Below are 19622 nucleotides of genomic sequence, written 5' to 3'. Positions count from 1 at the left end.
TTTGAATTTACTGAGTTTTTTTGTTTTTATTTTTATAAAGATATGCAAATGGATCCCCAGGTTGTTTGTTTTTGGAAATTGTGCAATTAATGAACTAATTTACAGCCCCAAGTTAGTATGCTAGTACACCCAGTTGTTGTTCATGCTTGCTTGTCTTCAGAAAAAAACATGAAGACTGCAATGCACACATGTAAAAGCCACAATTCTAAAATTATGTTGGTATTGCAAGCAGAGGACAGACTGGGGATGGAGATGGCACTGAGCACCTTCTATGCTACAGTGACAGTTGCAGCTCCCGCTCCAGCTGGCTGTAAACCACCTCACTATGGAGGAATAAAACCCTGTTGTTCTTGAGCGATGAACATTTCAACTCTCGTTACAGCTGATAAAATATTTCTCACACTTAGGCCTACCAGATTTGAAGGGCTCACCCAGGTAAGGGTTTTCTGGATTCCAGCTGGAGTCTGTCTTAATCGTGAGGGGAGCACAAGGGCTGGCTCAGGAGGTGCTACGGTAGTTTGTGCTCTGGTTTCTCTGAGTCACTGGCCATGCCGAGAATCCATTAGGAGACTCAGATTAACCTCTTTTTCTCAGTGCCTGCATTACTTAATTCAGCTAAAAAAAAGTGATTATATCAGATGCTAAACCATAACTACCATTCTGACTCCATGACATCTGGAAACCACTGATGCACAGGACTTCAAAGTCTATCAGTGAGGAATTTTCTTTATAATGTGCATCTAAGGTGAACATATTTTTAAACTGATTTTTACTGTTTAATTGCATGAGCATTATAACATTTCCCTACGTATTTATTTTCCCTATGGGGGAAAAAGTGTATATATTCTATATTATCTATATACTCAGGGGTGTAAACATGAAATAGCAGTAGTCAGTTTTGGGAATGTAATGCCTTTAGTTTAAATGTGAATTTAAAATAAACTACAGAGTTTAAAAAGCTAAACTGCAGTATCCATTCCAGTATTATGTAAGCACAATTATTTTTAATTTTTTTTAGTCTTTATTTTAAAATAAATTATTGATGCACTTCAGGGATTGATGTGCATCATGTTTTTTAGGGATATCTACTGTAATTGTGCATACAACTTGCGTTCTGTCAGCATTTATAGTGATCAAGGCTGAATTCATTTTCTGTCAGTCAAGAGAGATATTGTTCTTCAGTTCTTTCTTCTGAACATCTGATCTTCTCATAAAGAGAAGACAAAAAATGGTACCATTTATTTGTAGCATTATGTGTTTTCAGAAGAAATTTGTCATAATTTGTTCACTTCTCAATAATAAGTATGAAAAGGCTACAGCTGTTGACATATATTGTTGGTGATCTTCTGTATTTTATTATCCATAAATGGTCATTCAGTTATGTTTGAAGATGCTAGTGAAAACATCTGGTAGCTTGCACTTTTAAAAAAGTTGGTATTATTTTTTCCCTTTGTACAAAAATATTTCAGAAAAAAATATTTTCTGTCCATGGTTTGTGACTAAAAGTTTGTGACTCTTAATAATCCTATATGTCAATCAGTGCTGCTGTCATAATTTTATTAACATTAATGGGGAACTTCTGAAAATTCAAGTAAACTCCAGCTTTGATTTAACCGGAGTAATTTCCTTGGCAACGAAATGCCTTTTTTCGTTGTTTCCATATAACTAATGTAAATTCCCACCTGTCCGCTGCACTCCTGCATGAAGAATCAGAGTACATTGTTAATTGGGCTCATCTGGGAAGGTTATCTTCGTAACCTGAGTTTGATCTATAATGTTCCTCTGCGGCCAAATTTATTAAAGTGGCAGGACAATGAGGGCATGGCTTCACAATTAACAAGGTTAGCAATATTGGCAAATAAACCTTATAATGTGATTTGGCATTCGCTGCTTTTTTGATTTTAGTCCACAGCACAGCCATCGTTCAGCCCTGGGGAGGCAGAGACCAATTAGTTTCAATGGAGTCTGGGGTTTGGGGCTTCTTGATATTTATTGACCTTTGAAAATCAAAGACCGATCAACTAACTTTTGTTCCTATGTCCCCAGATTCTTATTTCACATTTATCTCTTGTAATAAATAAGTGATAGGTCATGACACAAAGGTTGAACTAATAATTGTTGGTCGCAGAGACTGAATAGGCTGGTTTCAGGAAAAAAAAATGTTAATCTTTTAATTGACATCTCTGAAGAACCACTTTTGTGATGATAAACTAGTCTTAACTGGAAGGTAATTTTGTGGATGTTAACTGATTATAACAGAAGACCAATGTTTTTTTTTTTTTCCCCACAGTTAGAACTGACTAACTTTATGGACAAAATCGATCTGGAAAACAATTTAAAATCCCCATCACACCTGTGAGATACTCTGTCATACATTTTAGTCTGTTTGAAGCCAATTAGTTATTCATCTGGCTGACATTTGTTTCGTGTTGTCATGCAGGGGTTAAGATTTTCAAAGTGCAATACAGTTGATGCAGGATAAGACGCAGAAAGAGCATCAGGATGCATAGGCTCATTAAGAGAAATGTAGATTATAGAGTGCGGTAGTGGAGTGTAAATGGCACAAAACAATGCAGAGGTAAAGTAAACAGTGCAGAGAAAGACAACGCTGGTGTTGAGCAATACGGGACTTCAGCCAGTAGGCGTGAGGCAGGAGAAGCTTGTACGATCTACAAGTGAAATTTTGAACGGGCAGCATGAGGTGGTGACAGGCTGGGATGTCATGTCATTTAGGGGGAGCTGCTGGGAGGAGAAGTACTGGGCACAGGCGGTGAGGGAATGCACACAACAGCTTGGGCAAAGAGAGGAACAAGTATTAGAGAAGAGTACAGAAAGAGATGGGATGTAGAAGGGTGTTTAAAGGTGGGCTTATAATTATTTCCAATGGTAGTTATATTTTATGCAGGGACAATAAAATCCTCTGGTTATAACATGTCTTAGAGCCATTTGATCTTCCAAATACTTGCTCCTTCTGGTAAAGATACTATTATTGCACTTAAGTATCAAATCGTACCCTTTTTCAAATTTGAGTTGAAAAAACAATTTAAATCTAAAACAAAGAAGCACAACCCCTGGGGTTTCATCCCTAAACTATGGATTTTCAGTGTATTGAAAGAATTAAAGGGTTTAACTGTATGTGGTTAGTGTAGTTTACACAAGTCAGTACCAAGTTCTCCTCTGTTCCTTCACTTTGGAGATCAGTTGTCACCTCATGGGTTCTTAATTGAAGCTCTGAGTTGGCGTAAAGCTGAAGTCTGTTTCTTTTAATGTACGGAATTTGGGGAGGAGGGGTAATTTGGGGGTTCAAACAAGTTGTGAGGGGAATGGGGCTTTTATTTTTACAGTTTTCCGTTGTGCGTTCTTTGATGACGATCAGGGGGTATGCACAGAGCTCCAGCCCCTGGTGGATTTTGCATTCCGTCCCTCTCTGAGCCAAACAGGAAGGACTAAGTGTTGACCTGAATAAATAGATAAATAGTCTTTCTGTTCCTCCGAAATATTTTGGCTGTTTGCTTGTTTCCAGATCAGCAGTTTTGTAATTCAAGAGGTGGTTTTGGCTCTTGGCTTCTCAGATAAAAAAATCTGGGGCACAGGGAAATAGGAAAGCATTCTGTAATTAAAGAGCAAGATGTACTTCTTTGTCATTCATCACATTGACATTTTTATGTACTTTGTAATTTATTTAGGGTTTTTAATAAAGATATAAGTTTTCTTAATTTATCAAATTAGATTTAACAGCCCTATAGTGGTTCCTAATGAAGAAAACTGTCTTCCATGTAAGGTGTGGATGTGAAATCTGAGGTTTTTATCCACACAGATACATTTGTATGCCCAGTGCCGCCTTCTTCAAATGCATGTTTATGTTCTGTATCATTTTCTTGCATATGTACTTCTGTAGGGATCTTGTATGAAAAATGTGAAGGTTTAGTTTGTGTTGTGTTATAAGGAGTAGTATTGAATTAGATATGTTAATGTAACACAAGACCAGCCCACAAAGGTGCAAAAACTCCAGTGTCAGAGAACTTGGTTTTCTGCATTATGTTCTGATGGAGATCATCATTCTGCCTGTGCAGGAGTTTAATATTTATGGTCATTTTCACACTCTCTATCTTGAACTATTCTGCTATAATTTACAAACCATGATAATTTGTAGAACTAATTGCAGTGTCTGTTTTGCATTCATCAAACAACACAACCATCCTAGCAAGTGGCTGAAATGATTTCAAGAAATCTCACTCCTTTTTAGACCCAGGGTATTTAAAAAAAAAGTGTAACTCTTTAGAAATCTGTAATTATTGAAATAAACTTTTTTGTTTCTTGATGTTCAGTGTCTGTGATTAGCATTGTGGGCCCAAGGAGATTGTATTTCTAATATTTTCATTTTCATTTAAGAGTGTAGTTGCAAGGGGAGTTAAAAATTGAGCATAGCATTTATTTAAGGTTTGTTTCATAGAATTAATTGAACTTTGCTGTCTTTAAAATAATGCTTATAGAGCAAAGAGGGACAGTTTGATTTCTCATACTATTTTCAGACCACAGAGTGTGTAAAACATGGGTTTTTTCCAATGTGAATTTAATTTTGATACCTAGGAGGCTAAAAAAAGCTTAACCCAACCTTGTTGATTTTAATTCAGGGGATCCTAAGACTAAACTCTATAGCACAGGCGCATTTTGTGCTCACACATAAGGTCTTGCAATAATTTGAATTTGCTTAGATGGGCTCTGGATTTACTTTGGCTACATCCTTTATTCAGCTCCAGCCTGAGGAGACACACCCTTGGCACCTTGGTAAATATTGCTGTCGGAAGCACCCAGAGACTAGTGCTGCAAAAACTGACAATCGTTTGACTTTTCTCAAAGGGATTTCATGGTTTATTTTTTTCTGAACGGCTGTGTGAAAAGTTCCAGGAATGTTGTGCTGATAAGGAAAATAAACCAGGAGGAGTGGTCCCTGAAGCTTGTGTCAGCAAATTGCCACACCATTTTCCTGACCGGACTGAATTCCTGAGTCTGGCACTGAATTTGGGGTATTCTCTTCACTGGCTGTTAAAACACATTGTCCTTTTATGAATGTTTTACATACCGTTTTCCTTTTTTTGAAATTGGTAGTTGTTGGAGCTTTGATATTAACACTTCACATTCAAACTTTAAACTACCACATTCAGTAAGTTGATGGTCTGTTTTTAAAATCTGCCTCAGAAATTCTAGTTTGAGCATCCACAGTAGTAAAAAATTGTGTTTTTGAGTAGTTAAGGAGATTTGCTTAAAACGTGCCTGCTTTGGGAATTCCAACATTATTTAAGCTCAATTCTGGTTTATCTGCCTGGCTAAAGATTCTCTGCAGGTTTGTTTCTTATATGTTGTTCTATTGCAGGAATTAATCTGGTCTCTCTCTTCTATGGTTCTGGTCTTGAAAACTGAAACAAACTTATACTGTCTGTGGTTATGACCTAGTATTTATGAAGTATGTGCATTATGGTATCATGAAGGAGGTGTCTCTAAGGGAGGAATGGAAGACTGTTTATTCATAAATGTTGAATAAGTGCTGTTTATGGATTTAGTACATCATTTTGTGGGTAGTATTCACAATCTGCACAATATAGTCACTTGGGCGTGTAAAGCTTACTAAAACCAACAGCTTACCAAGTTTTTAATATGAGAAAATATAAGAACTGTTGCAAATGAGAGGAGGCTACTTGACAAATCTAGTTCAGATGGTTGAACTGAATTCCTCAGGAGCTAGCTAGTATCTGTGCATGTTATGATTGCACTTGAATCTTGACAATCTAAAACTTTTAAGTTGATCTTGAATTATCAGATGTTGACCACCTTGAGTGAACTTTGTGGAACTGATATGAAATATGTCCTAGCACTATCAAGACCCCTCCGCTCTGTTGTGCAGCTCAGGTATAAAAACTTTCACTGTGTTAAAAGGGTTCACAATGTTGGCTTTCAGGGGTTTAAATATAAATACTATCAACATTTTGGATAAAAACGATATTCTTTTGAACTGGCTGTGTGTGAAAGACAATGAGTAGCGTGTTTGTTCTTTAAAACACTGTCAGACCGATGCACTCTAAAATCCTCATCCAATGAGTCATCAGGAATGCCCATGTTTCTTTTACATGGCACTTGGATGCAGGGCGTTTGGTGGGAAGGGGTCTGGGCTCGTGCTAAAGCTCGATTCCCTCTGAGCCCCCCTCTCCTTGCTCCCCTGTGTGTGTTTTTTCTCAAAGTGTCCCAAGAGCTCCCTGCCGCAGCAACACCGCGCAGCCGGGCTCCCACTGCCAGGAGAGCGAGGCAGGAAGAGCTGATAGTCGCGAGTCCGACTCTCTCAAGGAGCCTTATCTCAGGGCAGCATGTGGCGCTGGGAGCATATCCTCTTCCTGCAGCGCGGTGCTGGGGGCGGTGGAGGGAATGCGGACCAACTGGCTCTTTTCAGGAGGGACTTCAAAAGGGCGCTCCTGACTGCGGGTGACTCATCTGCTGGAACCGGGCCAGGCTCTCGGCCTCCTCCCAGAACAGTGGGTGGGGTGCGCAGGGCTCAGCCGTGGGAGGTGGGTTTTGGGGGTGCGCACTACTAGAAAGCTTGTGTTCAGTTTCTGTTTTTCAAAAAAAAAATAGGAGAGGACCAGTCTCAAAATAGATACACGTGTGACCTCCCAGGTCACTGTGAGGAGGGTTTTTTTTTTTCTTGTATGAAAATGTCAAACATGTCTTCCCAAGTTTGTTTAAGCAGAACCGTGAAGACTTTGGCGGGACAAGAGAACTAAATTTGGATTTGTAAACACTGAATGGATCACTGTTAAAAGATCTCAAAAGTTTTCTGCCAGACCTCCGTTTTTTTATTATAAGGCACTTTAAAATGAACTTCTCAGTTCCATTTCACAAAGATGATTTTGGTGATTGGCTTGTATTTATGCCAAGACTAGTTTTGTATATGTTGTTTAAACCAGGCAATTACTGGCAGACAGTGAATGTACTGGAATTAAATGGAACACGTTTTTTAATCCATTGTTGATGAATGGATTGTTGGCCTAATTGTTTTTAGCAGACTTTTTGAAAATACAAAGAATAACAACATACTCTTTTTACTTGATAAAGTGCTTTGTCTGCAGTATTAAAACTCTGAAAAACTGACATCTTCCAAAGGTGCCTAACGCGTGCACTAAGTCAAAAAGGTGGTGGCTTTGCTCAGTTTACAGAATTAGAAGCCAATTCATTAATTAACTGTGCCCTATTTACATATTTAGCCATGATACTTTCTGAATATTAATTCAGCTAAATACCCGGTTCAGAATATAGTTCCTGTGTTTATTAAAACATAGAAAATTCAACATTTTAGATGTCTTCAAAGACTTTTATGACAAGCAGAAGTATTTTTCCTGAAAATAAAAAAAATAATTTATTTTGTAGCCTTACCCATTTTTCAGGCCCCAGAGATTGCTTACAGTGGTTAGCTGTATTTTATAGGTATTGTGTATGACAGTACCCGGAAACTCTATCAACATTTGAGTTAATTGAAAGCTTGTCGTAATATAAGCTTACTTTTATTTGTCATACATTATCTTGCCTCTTAAATATTTTTTCCTTAGTAACTTTAGATGGTTTTAGAATGAGATAAGATTTTCAGTTACCATACAAGTCTTAAAAGTAGGTACTGTGATGTTGATCTTAGCCATGCAAAAATGCCTAAGAAGTCAGTGTATAAACTCATGCAAGCACTTTTTAAAATTCATGAGCTAATATCCTAGTCTGCGTATTCATCCATTTTCGAACTGCTTTATCCAGTCAAAGGTCGTGGGGCAGTCAGGGCCTTGCACATATTGCATGCCAGGATACACCCTGGATGGGACACTAGTCTATCTCAGGGTGCACGCAGACATGCACACTCACACCTGGGCGAGTTTTCACAGAAATCATTTGTATGCCTTCTAATTCAAAAGCTAAACAGACTTATAGGATGTTTCTGCTCGATTACTTAGGAGAAAAGTCCACGTGAGAAAGTAATAAACACAACTTTGTGTGAATCTGTAAATCCTTTCAAAATTAACATGAGAATTTTAGGTTTTTCACATCTCTGTGAAAAAATATTTCAAATAAAGCTTTCTTATCCCTTACTTAAGAATTTTAGTTTAAACATAAAATCTCCAGCCTTAAATTACAAGATTTATATTTAAGCATTATGGAAATACACAGCTATAAGTAATAGACCCCTTTATCTTCCTTTTGTGGTTTCAGGCCAATTAACTGCTAATGCCTTTTTAATTTTCCAAGCAGTTCAATTTGGAAGCTCCCATTATATCTTCACAGCTTATCTCTACTGTTACACTTCTTTCTGTCCCTTGTGGTCTATAGCTGTGTCATTTATTTTCTATTCTCTCTTTGTGCTCACTGTACAAGTAACAGTTTGGATATCAAATAAGTTTGCCTTGTAATCTACTATTAGGTTTTACACTTAAGCTCATTTATTATACACTTGCATTATACACAAAATTAACATGATGGCAGCGGTCCACAGTATACAATAACACCATGTCATTTCCACGCGCTTCTCAAAACCCTCAAAGCACTTTGCGACACAGGCATGCAATACAAAACATAAGTACAAAAATAAAAAAGCGCAGCAAATTGATGTGCTGTATGTACTTTACAGCAGCTTCCACAGAGTATTGGGACAGCAAGGTTAAAAGTGATTTTGCTTTACAGTAAAACAATTTTAGATTTGTTATCATGTGATTTAATGGAATGATAAGTACAAAATAATATACAATTTAATTTTGGATTATTGCCATGCATTCATTTGATCATATTAGCAGGTTATCCTCCAGGATTCACCTGTACTTTATGCCATCCATTTTTACTTCACTCCTGACAGGGTTCCCAGTCCCCTTACATTTTGGATTTAGATTTTAAAAAAAGTTCTCTCACTGGAGATAAATTGAAATGTAAATCAAATCTCATGCCACATGCCTGCTGTATCATTTAAATGCTATGAAGGAAACTGTTTTTCTTTCTTGTCACTTATGCATACAGACCAGGTTTGTAGAGTAGACTACAAAAGAGTAGAGTTTTGTAGAGGGACTAGAATATTGTTGATGCAAGAGCACTGATCTCTCAGTCAGAACTTTGGAAATCATTCACAACTTTTCCTAGCCAGCCCCCTGCTTTCCCACCTGCTCAGTTTGAAAGGGTGGCCGGATCCGGATAGTTACACTGTGTTTGCAAATAGGGACATAACCCTGGTATTGACTTGGATCTCGTAATAAATGGCTGAACAAGATTACTTGCTAGCAGCTACACACGCTGGATGGGACAAATGGCCTTCTCTTCTTTGCAGCTTTTCTTATATTCCCAATTTATTTTAATATTATACTAAAATGTTTTGTTGAGCTACTTGTATTTACCACGTTGCACACTAGAACTGTTTGCTTTTATGTAGAAATATGTCAAAAGAGCCAGAAAGCTTATAAGTGCACACATTATTACTGGCTACTTTTCAGCATTCATTTTAAAATGCACATTACCATAAAAACCAGCAGAGGATTAATCTTATGTTCTACAGTGTCACTGGATAGTTTTCTGTAGGTCACAATTATTTATTTATTTGGGCAGCTGGAAGTTAGCAGCACATTTTTTAGTGTTGGAGAAGAAAGAACTGCATGTACAAGTTTACTGATAAGGAATCGCTGAAGTCTTGTCTGGGATGTAATGGTTGGGCCTTGTAAATGTGAGGTCCTGCCTTCTACTTTTTGTGTAACAAATCATGTTAGATCTGTTATCATTATTATAGTTGGTAATAGAAATTACAGTCTAAACACTGTGTTCCAATTTCTAAATGAGGACTTTTGGATTTGGGTTTGGATTGACAGATCCCATTTCCAACTTCCCCAGTGTAATGTGGTTAAACCTTAAGTTAAAGATTTTTACATTGTCTGATTACTCTGCTCATCAGCATGCAAAACAGAACACCTAACAGTCACTCAAAATGTGTAAAGTACAAGAGGGAATTGCAATGGAAAAAGTACTAAACAAGACAAAGCCATTCTTTAAAAAAAATTGGAGTTCCCTGGACCTTACAGATAGACTTTATCTCTATACATTCTATTGTCTTGTAATGTCAAGAGCCTCATTTCACCCGATGACTCTCCTGTCATGATATGAACACAAAACATGAGGATCTAAACCACTTAATTAGGCTGAATATCTACATTTAGAAGAACTTCTACCAGTCAGGGTACGGACTCCTGACTTTTTGTACCATTAGGTCTCTAGGTTTGAAACCAGTTGCACATCTCAAAGACATGTTGAAATAGTATTACTATTTGTATTGTCCAGCCACAGACTTGAGATGAAATGCATGGTGCTTCAGAAGAGAAGAGAGGTTTTCCTCAGTGCTAACTTGAACATTTGATTAATACATGAAAAGTGTCACTGAAGCGAGAGGTCACTCGAGATATTAAGAATAGGCCTTTCTCTTCCATCCGTCTTTACTTTTGCAAACTGTGGATCAGGGGATCATGCGTGATGTTACAGCTCTTCTCATTGTGTCTGACAAAGATTCCATCTTGTTTTTAGATCGAATCCACCCAACTGATATGTTGAAAAATACATCTGAAATATAATTTACACCAGGGTTCATTTACAACAAATTACTTGTTTGCTTGATTCATGATTTACAAGTGTTAAGGGTTAATTAAGGGTGATTTTTTTTAAACCTAATGGGTTTGGAATTCTCCATCACCAGGTTTAGAGACCCCTGATCTACAGGTTTTTTTATTAACAGAAATTTTTGAACATTTTCAAAGCACTGTATATCTTACTGCCCTGAAGTTCTTTAGCTTCCCTGTTTTGATGTGATTTACGTATCACTGCCAAAGAACCATGGCGACTGTATTATTTGTATATATATTGTGATCATGTGCATTCTATGTGAAAATATACATTACTGGTGGAGAGCCTTTATATAAAATATAAAAGTATAAAAATATAACGTATAAAGGCTTTGCACCAAGAAATGTGTATATATTTTGTATAAATCCTGGGTATTATGTTTCACAGGCATTCTTAAAGCTCTGTGTTGTTTAGAGGGGATTTAGGGATGGACATTCTTCAAGAAGGATCATTATGCATTGAGTACACCATTAAGAAAATGAAGACAAATGGTGCACCAGGCACAGATGACAAACTGTTTGAGTTATACAGTATAATCCATGCCTGAGTGGTCCTTAGCCCCCTCCTGAGGCTGTTGTGTTTTTTTAGGTCAGAAGACAAAGATTATGCAGGAATTATTGGTTAAAATAATACCGCCTGGTTTGTCTTGGAAAAGAATTACTTTGTGCTCTGAAAAGAAAGTTGATGAATTGATTGGTATTGCAGTCTAGAAGAAACTCCTACCTAGGTTTCCTTTCAGTTTTGTTACTACTCCTTGTCCTGTAGTGGAAAGTGTCAGTCACCACATCAGTGTTCTCCAGGTGTTTTACAGGACATCACTCCCACACACATAAAAAGGATTTCATACACGAGACTGAATCATATAGGCAGTGATGGGACTGGGGGTTGTAGAATGTATCCATTAAGCAGACAACAGTCTCCCTTTTCTGTAAGAGACCGTTATTACCAGGTATATATTCTGGAAAAATAATACTTTTTATATTATATGTCTTGATACATTATCCATTACATGCTGTGTTTTTATGAGTTCTCACTCCAGACTTAGAATACGAACACATAACACTTTTACCAGTGTCATTGTTTGGGAAAAAAGATCCTCAGGTTCCCAGTTTACTGGTGTCTTACCATTACCTTCTTGCCCATTTTCCAGTGGGAGAGCTGGAAAAAGTGAGTTTCTTACAATCCTCCAATTACAGACAACAATGCCTTCCTGCAGTTGCCAACAATATAATTGTTGAAAGGAAAGGAAGGCGATGAATTGAGCATGATGGCAGTCTAGAAATAAAATATCTGCCAGGTTTTGCCTTTGAACTTTTTTCCTCTTTGTCCCTTGTCTTAAAGTGTTTAAAATGATTATGACCACAACCCATCAGTTGTTTCTCTAAGGGTTTTACAGGACATATAAAAAGTTATTCATAGGAGTAAATTAAGATTTTCATCTTATTTGGAGGAAATAAGGTAGCTGTACTACTTTCTCACACGAGTGATCAGGTCAGTAAGATGTCTAATGGGTTTTGGGTAAAATGGGCAAAGCTGTCCAATAAAAATGTTAAGTGAATGTAATTTCCTTTTTTTAAAACTGAAATGCAGTGTAGAAATGAGTTTTCTATTCCTTTCTGAGTCACAGAAGTCACAACTATCTTCAGTTTCTGTGCTCTTAAAAGGACATTTTCATTTTTCTCAAAGTATGGCACCATTTCAAAATTTGTTTGTCCCTTCCCAGTATGGTATTTTGAACTTTTTATTGCTGCACTTTTTTATTTTTTTAGTACACATTTAATTTCTCGCCTATCTGTTTAAGCAGGTAAAGGTAAAGTATTTGCAGTGTAAAATGTTGCTGACTCCTAGTACTTTGGTCATCGTGGGCATCTCAAATGTTAAACATGACCTATGGGCCACTGTGGAAAAAGAAGAAACTTAATAACATTGTTTTAGAAGTTTTATTGTGCACAGGGAACATGTGCTTCTTACTTCTTATAACCATTTTTTACAATGTGGATAAAAATTGATAGCAGTTCTAATTCCCTGGTTTGTACACCACTGGGAATAATGCAAAGGGGCTGTGAGGGTGAACAAGATTTTCATCACTGCATGTAAAATAAATCAAATTTCAACCCCCTATCCCTTTTGAGGATAATTTAGACTATGAACTCCCAACATGATATCATCCCTGGAATAATATTAATATTCTGAAATGGTGTCCCTGCATGAACCTAAGTAAATTTATGTTTGCAAACTACATAGAATGAAGTCTTTCTGTTGACGTTGATATGGAATATTCTCTGTTGTCTAAACTCGGCCTTGCACATATACAAGTTACGTGTGAAAGGACAGCTGTAAATAAAGCTTTGCAGCTGTTTTTGGGAAAGCAGGTGGAATGCATATAATCAGGTGGTATGACATTTAATAAGATGTTTTGGTTAAGAGGCGGGTGAGAAAGTAGTTTAAAATGTTTAGAGGATTTAATTTGATTTTTTTTAACCAATTGCAGGGGGAAATGTTACACTATGTAGAGATGAAAGTTTTCTGTCATTCCTTCTTAGTACAGTGTACTGTTGAGCACACTTAAGAACTTGCCAGATACAGTTTTCTTCAAATTCTGGGCTCTTTAAAGGACACTTTAATTTTTCTCGAAGTGCTGTACCAGTTCAACTTTTTTTTACCCTCCACTGTAAGATATTGATGGAAAATGCACATTTTTATAAACCCATGGAATTCTTTCTCCTTTTAAGGATCTATGACTTTGTTTTGGTGCGGGGGATTGTTGTGATAATTGGAACTTTTCCTTAGGCTTTCACTTCCAAAGCTGCACTGTCTTAAGACAGGGTGTGTAATCCGGGTACTGGAGAGCCAGTGTGTCCTTAAAGTAGCAGCTCCTGAAGAGCTGGGAAAAGTTGTAACGTTCCTCAAGTTAAGTTAATTACTAGCTGGGACAGATTAAGTGCTGAGTTGGATTGAAAATCTTGCAGACACACTGGACTGGACTGGACCCCTGCTTTTGGACACCCCTGGTCTAAAGTGAGGAAAAGTAAAGTCTGAAAAAATGGCAGACAACAAACTAAGAAATCATATTTGGAAGAAGAAAATACAGTAAATATATTTGTGAGTCTGGTGTACTAGCCTCTCCCAAATTATTTTCAAGTTTTTTTTGAATATCATAGTTACATTAGCTTAATCCTAGATACTTAAACACCCACATCATGTACTGTACATGTGCGTCTTGTACCACGTGTGTGTGTGCACACATCCGTCAGACTTGGAAATTATTGCCCAGGAAAAGTCATGTTTTCGTATTCAGAAAGATATAAAAGCCATTTACAAACAAATGCCATGTTTTTTCTGTTTTTAAAAGTTTTATTCTTCTTTATTGTTCTTAGTACAGTGCCAAGTAGTGTACTTTTTTCTGTTTGGTGTTTGTAATTAAGGCAGGAATTTACAGTGATCTGTTCTATTGAGCTGTATCTTTTTAATATTTTATGTATAAAGGGGGATTGTCTCTCAAGATGGCACTTCATTATCAGCTTGTTAACAGCACATTAAAAATTGTGTTCTTCATCTATATTTTTATTAGAGGCTGAAGACTGGAAGTAATATGATCAGTTCCTTGCAAAGGACATTTTCTCTTGGTCATGACGAGAAGATTGTCTTCTGTTGCTGAACATTTTCTCATTGCGAAACCCTTCCGTCTCAAACTGTTACTGTCAGAGGCCTTCTGCATTCATACCTGTCTGTGGTGTGGCTGGATTAGCATAGGCAGTGAGAAATATCTTCCCAGAACACCTGTTTGAAGGCTATGTAAACACCTTCAAATACATTTGATGGTGTTTGCCATTTTTTTAACATAATTAATTTCTTGAAAGTCAGCCAAAGTCTGTTGAGACGTCAGTAGAATAGATAGTACCACACATCAAAGTTAAATGTGTGTCTAGCTTTTAATGACCACTTCAGCTTCTGTATTTTCAGTGTTAATTTGGTTTGGGTTGTCCTAAGCGGACTGTTACTCTCTTTGGATATGTCCAGCAACTTTGCGTTTAGTCCATAATCTGCCTCCCATTCCTGTGTTTTTATTTCTTTCACATGTTAAAGATGGAGCTGGACTCAAGGACTTGTCTCTTTCTTTTCCAATACGGTTTTGTGCTTTCTTGTTACATTATTTTTTGTTCTTATAAGACTAAGTATATGGATTTTGGGCATATATACTCTTGGTGAGACAAATGGGACAGAATCCTACCAGTTAGCCCCTGCAACAGCATGCAGTCATGTGGTACACATGTACAATCTATATCGCTTCCAATGCTGGCCACACTACATGGCAAACTGTACCAGGCCAGAGTGACCTGGAGGTTAACACCACTACTCTGTCAAACTGTCCGATTGCAGGTGTGTTAACCTGAGTGTCCTGGCCTAATACAACTCGGGGCATCTGCAGTTTGGTCTCCATGAAGTTCCTCTTTTATTCAGTTGTTGACGCAGTTTCTCACTTCAATACCTGATCTGTTGTGTACTGGGCTGCTGATGCCTAATAGCTCGGTCACATCACCCATGTGGCTGCTGCTCTTCTGTGGGTGAAGTAGGTCCCCTCCTACTGTATATGTAAAAGCTCTCTGGGATTCATCAGAATGTGAAATGGTATAAATGCATTTACAGTAATCTCTTGCCAACCACAGGGGTTTCATTACTGAAAGCCCTCGCAGCAGGTAAATGCGGTTGATAAATTTAAGACCTTATGGGGGAAAAATAGGGTACGGAAAGCCAATGTCAGAAGTCAACCTCTTAAAATCCCTGAAACATTTTTTTCAGCTATAATAAAGTAAAACAATTACATTAAAAACACTATTTTGGATATAATATTGTATAGTTTTTATGAGTTTCTGACAATTATTTATTGCTGTCATGATGTCTGTGTAGATGGTGTTACGTGGCATGTACGAGACCTTAAGTGACATTGCTGTTCCACTGCTTATACTCACTCCAATAAGTCCCTCAGTATTGCATTTTATTTGAAGGTAAAATGGTATATAGGAAATTATGGGGGAATATGCAGTTTTGAGTAAATTCACATATAGCAAGGGATTATTGTACTCATTTTTTTTAATTATGGATAGCATGTGTTAGATGAAATTCCATTGGCCATGTTTTTTTTATCATTTGAAATGTTACAGAGAACATGGCCAATGAGCTGCTGTGGTTTTCCCCTTGACACAGTTAGCAGACATTTCCATTGTGAACTGTACAGCCGCAGCATTCTCTTGGCTGCCTTAGACTCTGCCTAAACTGCACTCTTCATTGCTTGTGCTCAAACCTTTATTATTAGTCATGAGTGATTCAGAAAAGTTTAATGGACCACTTGTCAATGGGGGGATGCCTTTTAATTCCTCTGTGTCAAATGGTCATCTCTTTCACGCACTCATTTGACTTATGGCTCATGCCGTTATTATCCATAAATTATGCTGCTGCTTCCCTGTAATCCTGCAGTAATGTGTGATTTGAATTCCTTTGATACCTGGGTGTGTGAAGAGTGGTTTAGGTGTCTTTGCGTTCTGAGATGGAGTTCCTGTCTCTTGCTCAGAATAATGAGGTGACCTTTTGGAAGGTGTGAAATGATCATCAAACACCCGGATGGTGAGGCTCGCACACCAAGAGGGGATTTCTCCCGAATCCCAATCTTCTTAACATCTGGCAAGGCTCCCTGGCCTTCCTACAAGAACGTATTTAAACGGCACAGTACAAGTATCCAGATGGGCAGAGTTCACATCCATCATTTGTGTTATTAATAAATACCTTTCTGCTTTTTTTGTAAATGCTTGGTTCACCAGTGCAAGTGCTCATTTTAGAGTTCGTCAAATGCCTGTGTGAAAAGTGCCTACAAATTTTTGTTGCAGAGCTGATTTAAGGAGGTTTTTCCTCAAAATAATTAATTTTTCCAGCTAAAGATACTCAGCAGTAATGTATAAACTTTGTAGATATGTCTTAAGTTGTTCTTTGGGGGCACTGAATAATGGGTATCTATTCACACTCTACACTCTTTGTGTTTAGAGTTATACAAAATACTGGTGATGAAGAAGAAAAAAAAACATTTCTTTTCTGAAATTCAGACTGAGTTTAGTTTTTAAGGTTGTTCAGTATCAACATAAATAAATTCAGTATCAACATGGGGAGTCCCCATTACCTGTAAAGCGCTTTGAGTGGAGTGTCCAGAAAAGCGCTTTGTAAGTGTAAGCAATTATTATTATTATTATTATTATAAATGTATAGTTCTTTTCATACATTTTGTATGTGTCCTATATACGAGACAAAGTTAAGGTTTTAGAATATTAAACTACCTTAATTTTTTCAAATCTTTGAAATATTTTAAAACAAAAATGATTTTTCTTAAATGTTCCTTCTTCATATGAGGTGCAAAACTTTGATTTTATATTATTTACTTTAGAAAATTAACAGGCTATCTTAAGTCAGTTTTGGAAATATGCCATAATCCTGTTTTTCCAATTATTTTCAGGGCAGCAGCAGTCAAGAATCCCAGGAGGAGACTGAACAGGAAGATGGGGATGCCAAACAAGCTGTAACCTCCGGCCTGGATGTGGAAACCCCCATGAACACGGTCACCAGCTCTCTGACCATGCAGGAGTACTTTGCGCAGAGAATGGCCCGGTTGAAGAAGAGCCAGGGAGAAGCCCAGACCGAGTCAGCTATCGTCCCATCTTCCGAAGACTCGGGCCCTCCAGAATCACCGAAACAGAAATCCAAGAAGAAGAAAAAGAAACATGGCCGCCGAGAAAGTGCAGAGCTGCTGAGGGAGGCTGTCACAGGGGATGGCAAAGGCTCGCCAGAAGGAGAAGAACTGGAGAAGCAGGGAGAGAAATGCGTGGACACAGTAGGCCACACCGTCAGAAAACCCAAGAAGTCAAAAAACAAAGAGGTTGTGAAAGGACATGTGCAGGGAGAAGAAGAGGACAATGCAACAGAAAAAATAGAGAGGAAAAAACAGAAGAGGAAGAAGAAAGAGAAGGAACCAGAAGAAATCACTGTAAAACCCAAGAAAAACAAGAAAAAGAAGAGAGATCATTTAGATTGAAGAAGGCAATTTAGAAGTAGTTTAGACTTCGTTTTTAAAATGCAGGGGGCAGAGAGCATACCATGGAGTAATGTGTCTTACATCATCACATTCCTCATTTTTAAGCCTTGGTCTCCTAGTACACAACTTTTTACTTTGCCTGTCTGATGTTTTCACAAAATGAAAGTTTGTGATAGAAATGAGTAATTTTGCATTAGTAGTGCTCACAGTTCACACCCTAAAACTTTGCTCCTCACCTCAGTCCTCTTGTGATGTCTGATGAGAGGGAACAGCTTTTCTAGTCCAAGGTTTTTATTGATCTACTTTATTTCTCAGCCATGGTACTGGTACTACGTGTCCTTAACACAAGAAATAATGTTAAAGAAAACATTTTAATTATTAAAAATGACACATCAGCCCCTTCAGAGGAAATAATTTCTCATTTAAAATATGAACTGTCTTCAGTAAAATTTCTAGACAATGTAATAAAGGATGTACAAAAGGAATGGTTATTATACATCGACTGCTTGAATTTCTTTTTCATCCTCATTTAAATCTTTATCCAGTGCACTGAAATTGTTAAATAAGTGACTTTAACAAGAAAGTGCCTTGTCTAACTTAATGTAGTTTTATTAAAAAAGAATAAGAATGTAGTTCATTTTACTCCTTAAAACCTGAAGGCTGCAGCCCCTGAAAATAAGTTGTATATGATGCAGTGCAGTGTTATAAGATGTTATAAGTGTTCTTGAAAACAACAGAAGCAGAGCACCCGTTTCAACTGGATTTGAGTAACTACCTTATTGAGATCATTTTACTGCTGCTTCTGCAGATTCACAAAGATATATAAAGATATTAGTATTTCATAATGTAAGGACTGTATAAGCAGTTTTAACACCTAATGAATGTTATGATAATTTAACTCTTTATAGCCTGAATTTCTTATCCACTGAAATCTTCCTAGGTAAGCCTTTAGCACTTTGAAATCATGCTCGCCATGAGACATTACTGTGTAAAATCAGGATTGATTATTTGAGCAGAGACTGAACTGATTTTTACAAAATAAAATGGTTTTCACACAACACATTCTTGCTAAGGACTTGATTGAAGGAATTACATGATAATTATTTTCTTAATTGGTGTCTCCACTTAAGTAGTAAACAATATAAAATCAAATATAAAGTTTTGCACCTTATATGAAGTAGGAACATTTAAGATGGTATGATAACTCACGCCAAATGATGTAAAGAATATATTGCAAAGATTTAACGGGTTAAATACAAAACTGGTAGTTAAATGTGTTTAGAAGTGTGATAGTAACTGAACATACAGAGCACGGTTGTGATATTAACTGCGTTTGTGAAAGTTATGCAAGAAAAATAAAGCATCTTTTTTCAACTCCTAAACCTCATGACAATTTAGTATGTAATTTGTTGTAATAAATTTAGCCACATCTATATTTTATAAATAATTTTTGATGTTAAATCCATCCATCATTTCAATAAATATGATTCTTAAGACAAAGTTCTAGATACAAACAAATGTAATTTAAACCACCACAAGTGTATCTCCAGGGTTTTTTCCTTTTTCTTCCACGTCAAGGCCATTCTACTTTTTTCTTGGGAGAACGGTGTAAAGGTGGCTTTTCTTTGTCAATTCTTTACTCGCCAGTCATGCCTTGCTGTGCTCAGGTTTTCCAACAGAGACTGTGAAATTGCTTTGCTAATCAAGAAGCTGAAATGTCGTGTGACCTACCTGGCATGCATGTCATCCATCCAGACCAGTGATACACTATTATAAACCCAGAGGGTTGCAGAGTGTATTGGTTTTCATTCCACCTCTACTCTTGGTGACTAAATTGATCATTAGCTTAACTGGACCTTTTTAACAGCTTCAG

General features: G+C 37.2%; 1 protein-coding gene across 1 annotated transcript in view; it reads left to right on the top strand.

Moving 5' to 3' along the window:
* pinx1 (PIN2 (TERF1) interacting telomerase inhibitor 1) overlaps positions 1-19131 on the top strand; it is a 50745-nt gene extending 31614 nt beyond the window's left edge. The window contains exon 7 of the mRNA XM_015352193.2: positions 17174-19131. Within this exon, the coding sequence (XP_015207679.2) occupies positions 17174-17749 (576 nt within the window). The 3' untranslated portion in view covers positions 17750-19131. The remainder of the gene's footprint in view (positions 1-17173) is intronic.
* The last annotated feature ends 491 nt before the right edge of the window (positions 19132-19622 follow it).

This window comes from Lepisosteus oculatus, chromosome 2, assembly GCF_040954835.1.
Source record: "Lepisosteus oculatus isolate fLepOcu1 chromosome 2, fLepOcu1.hap2, whole genome shotgun sequence".
Classification (NCBI taxonomy): domain Eukaryota; kingdom Metazoa; phylum Chordata; class Actinopteri; order Semionotiformes; family Lepisosteidae; genus Lepisosteus; species Lepisosteus oculatus.
Note: the sequence above shows the minus strand (reverse complement) of the source record. Positions and strands in the feature narration are given on the sequence as shown.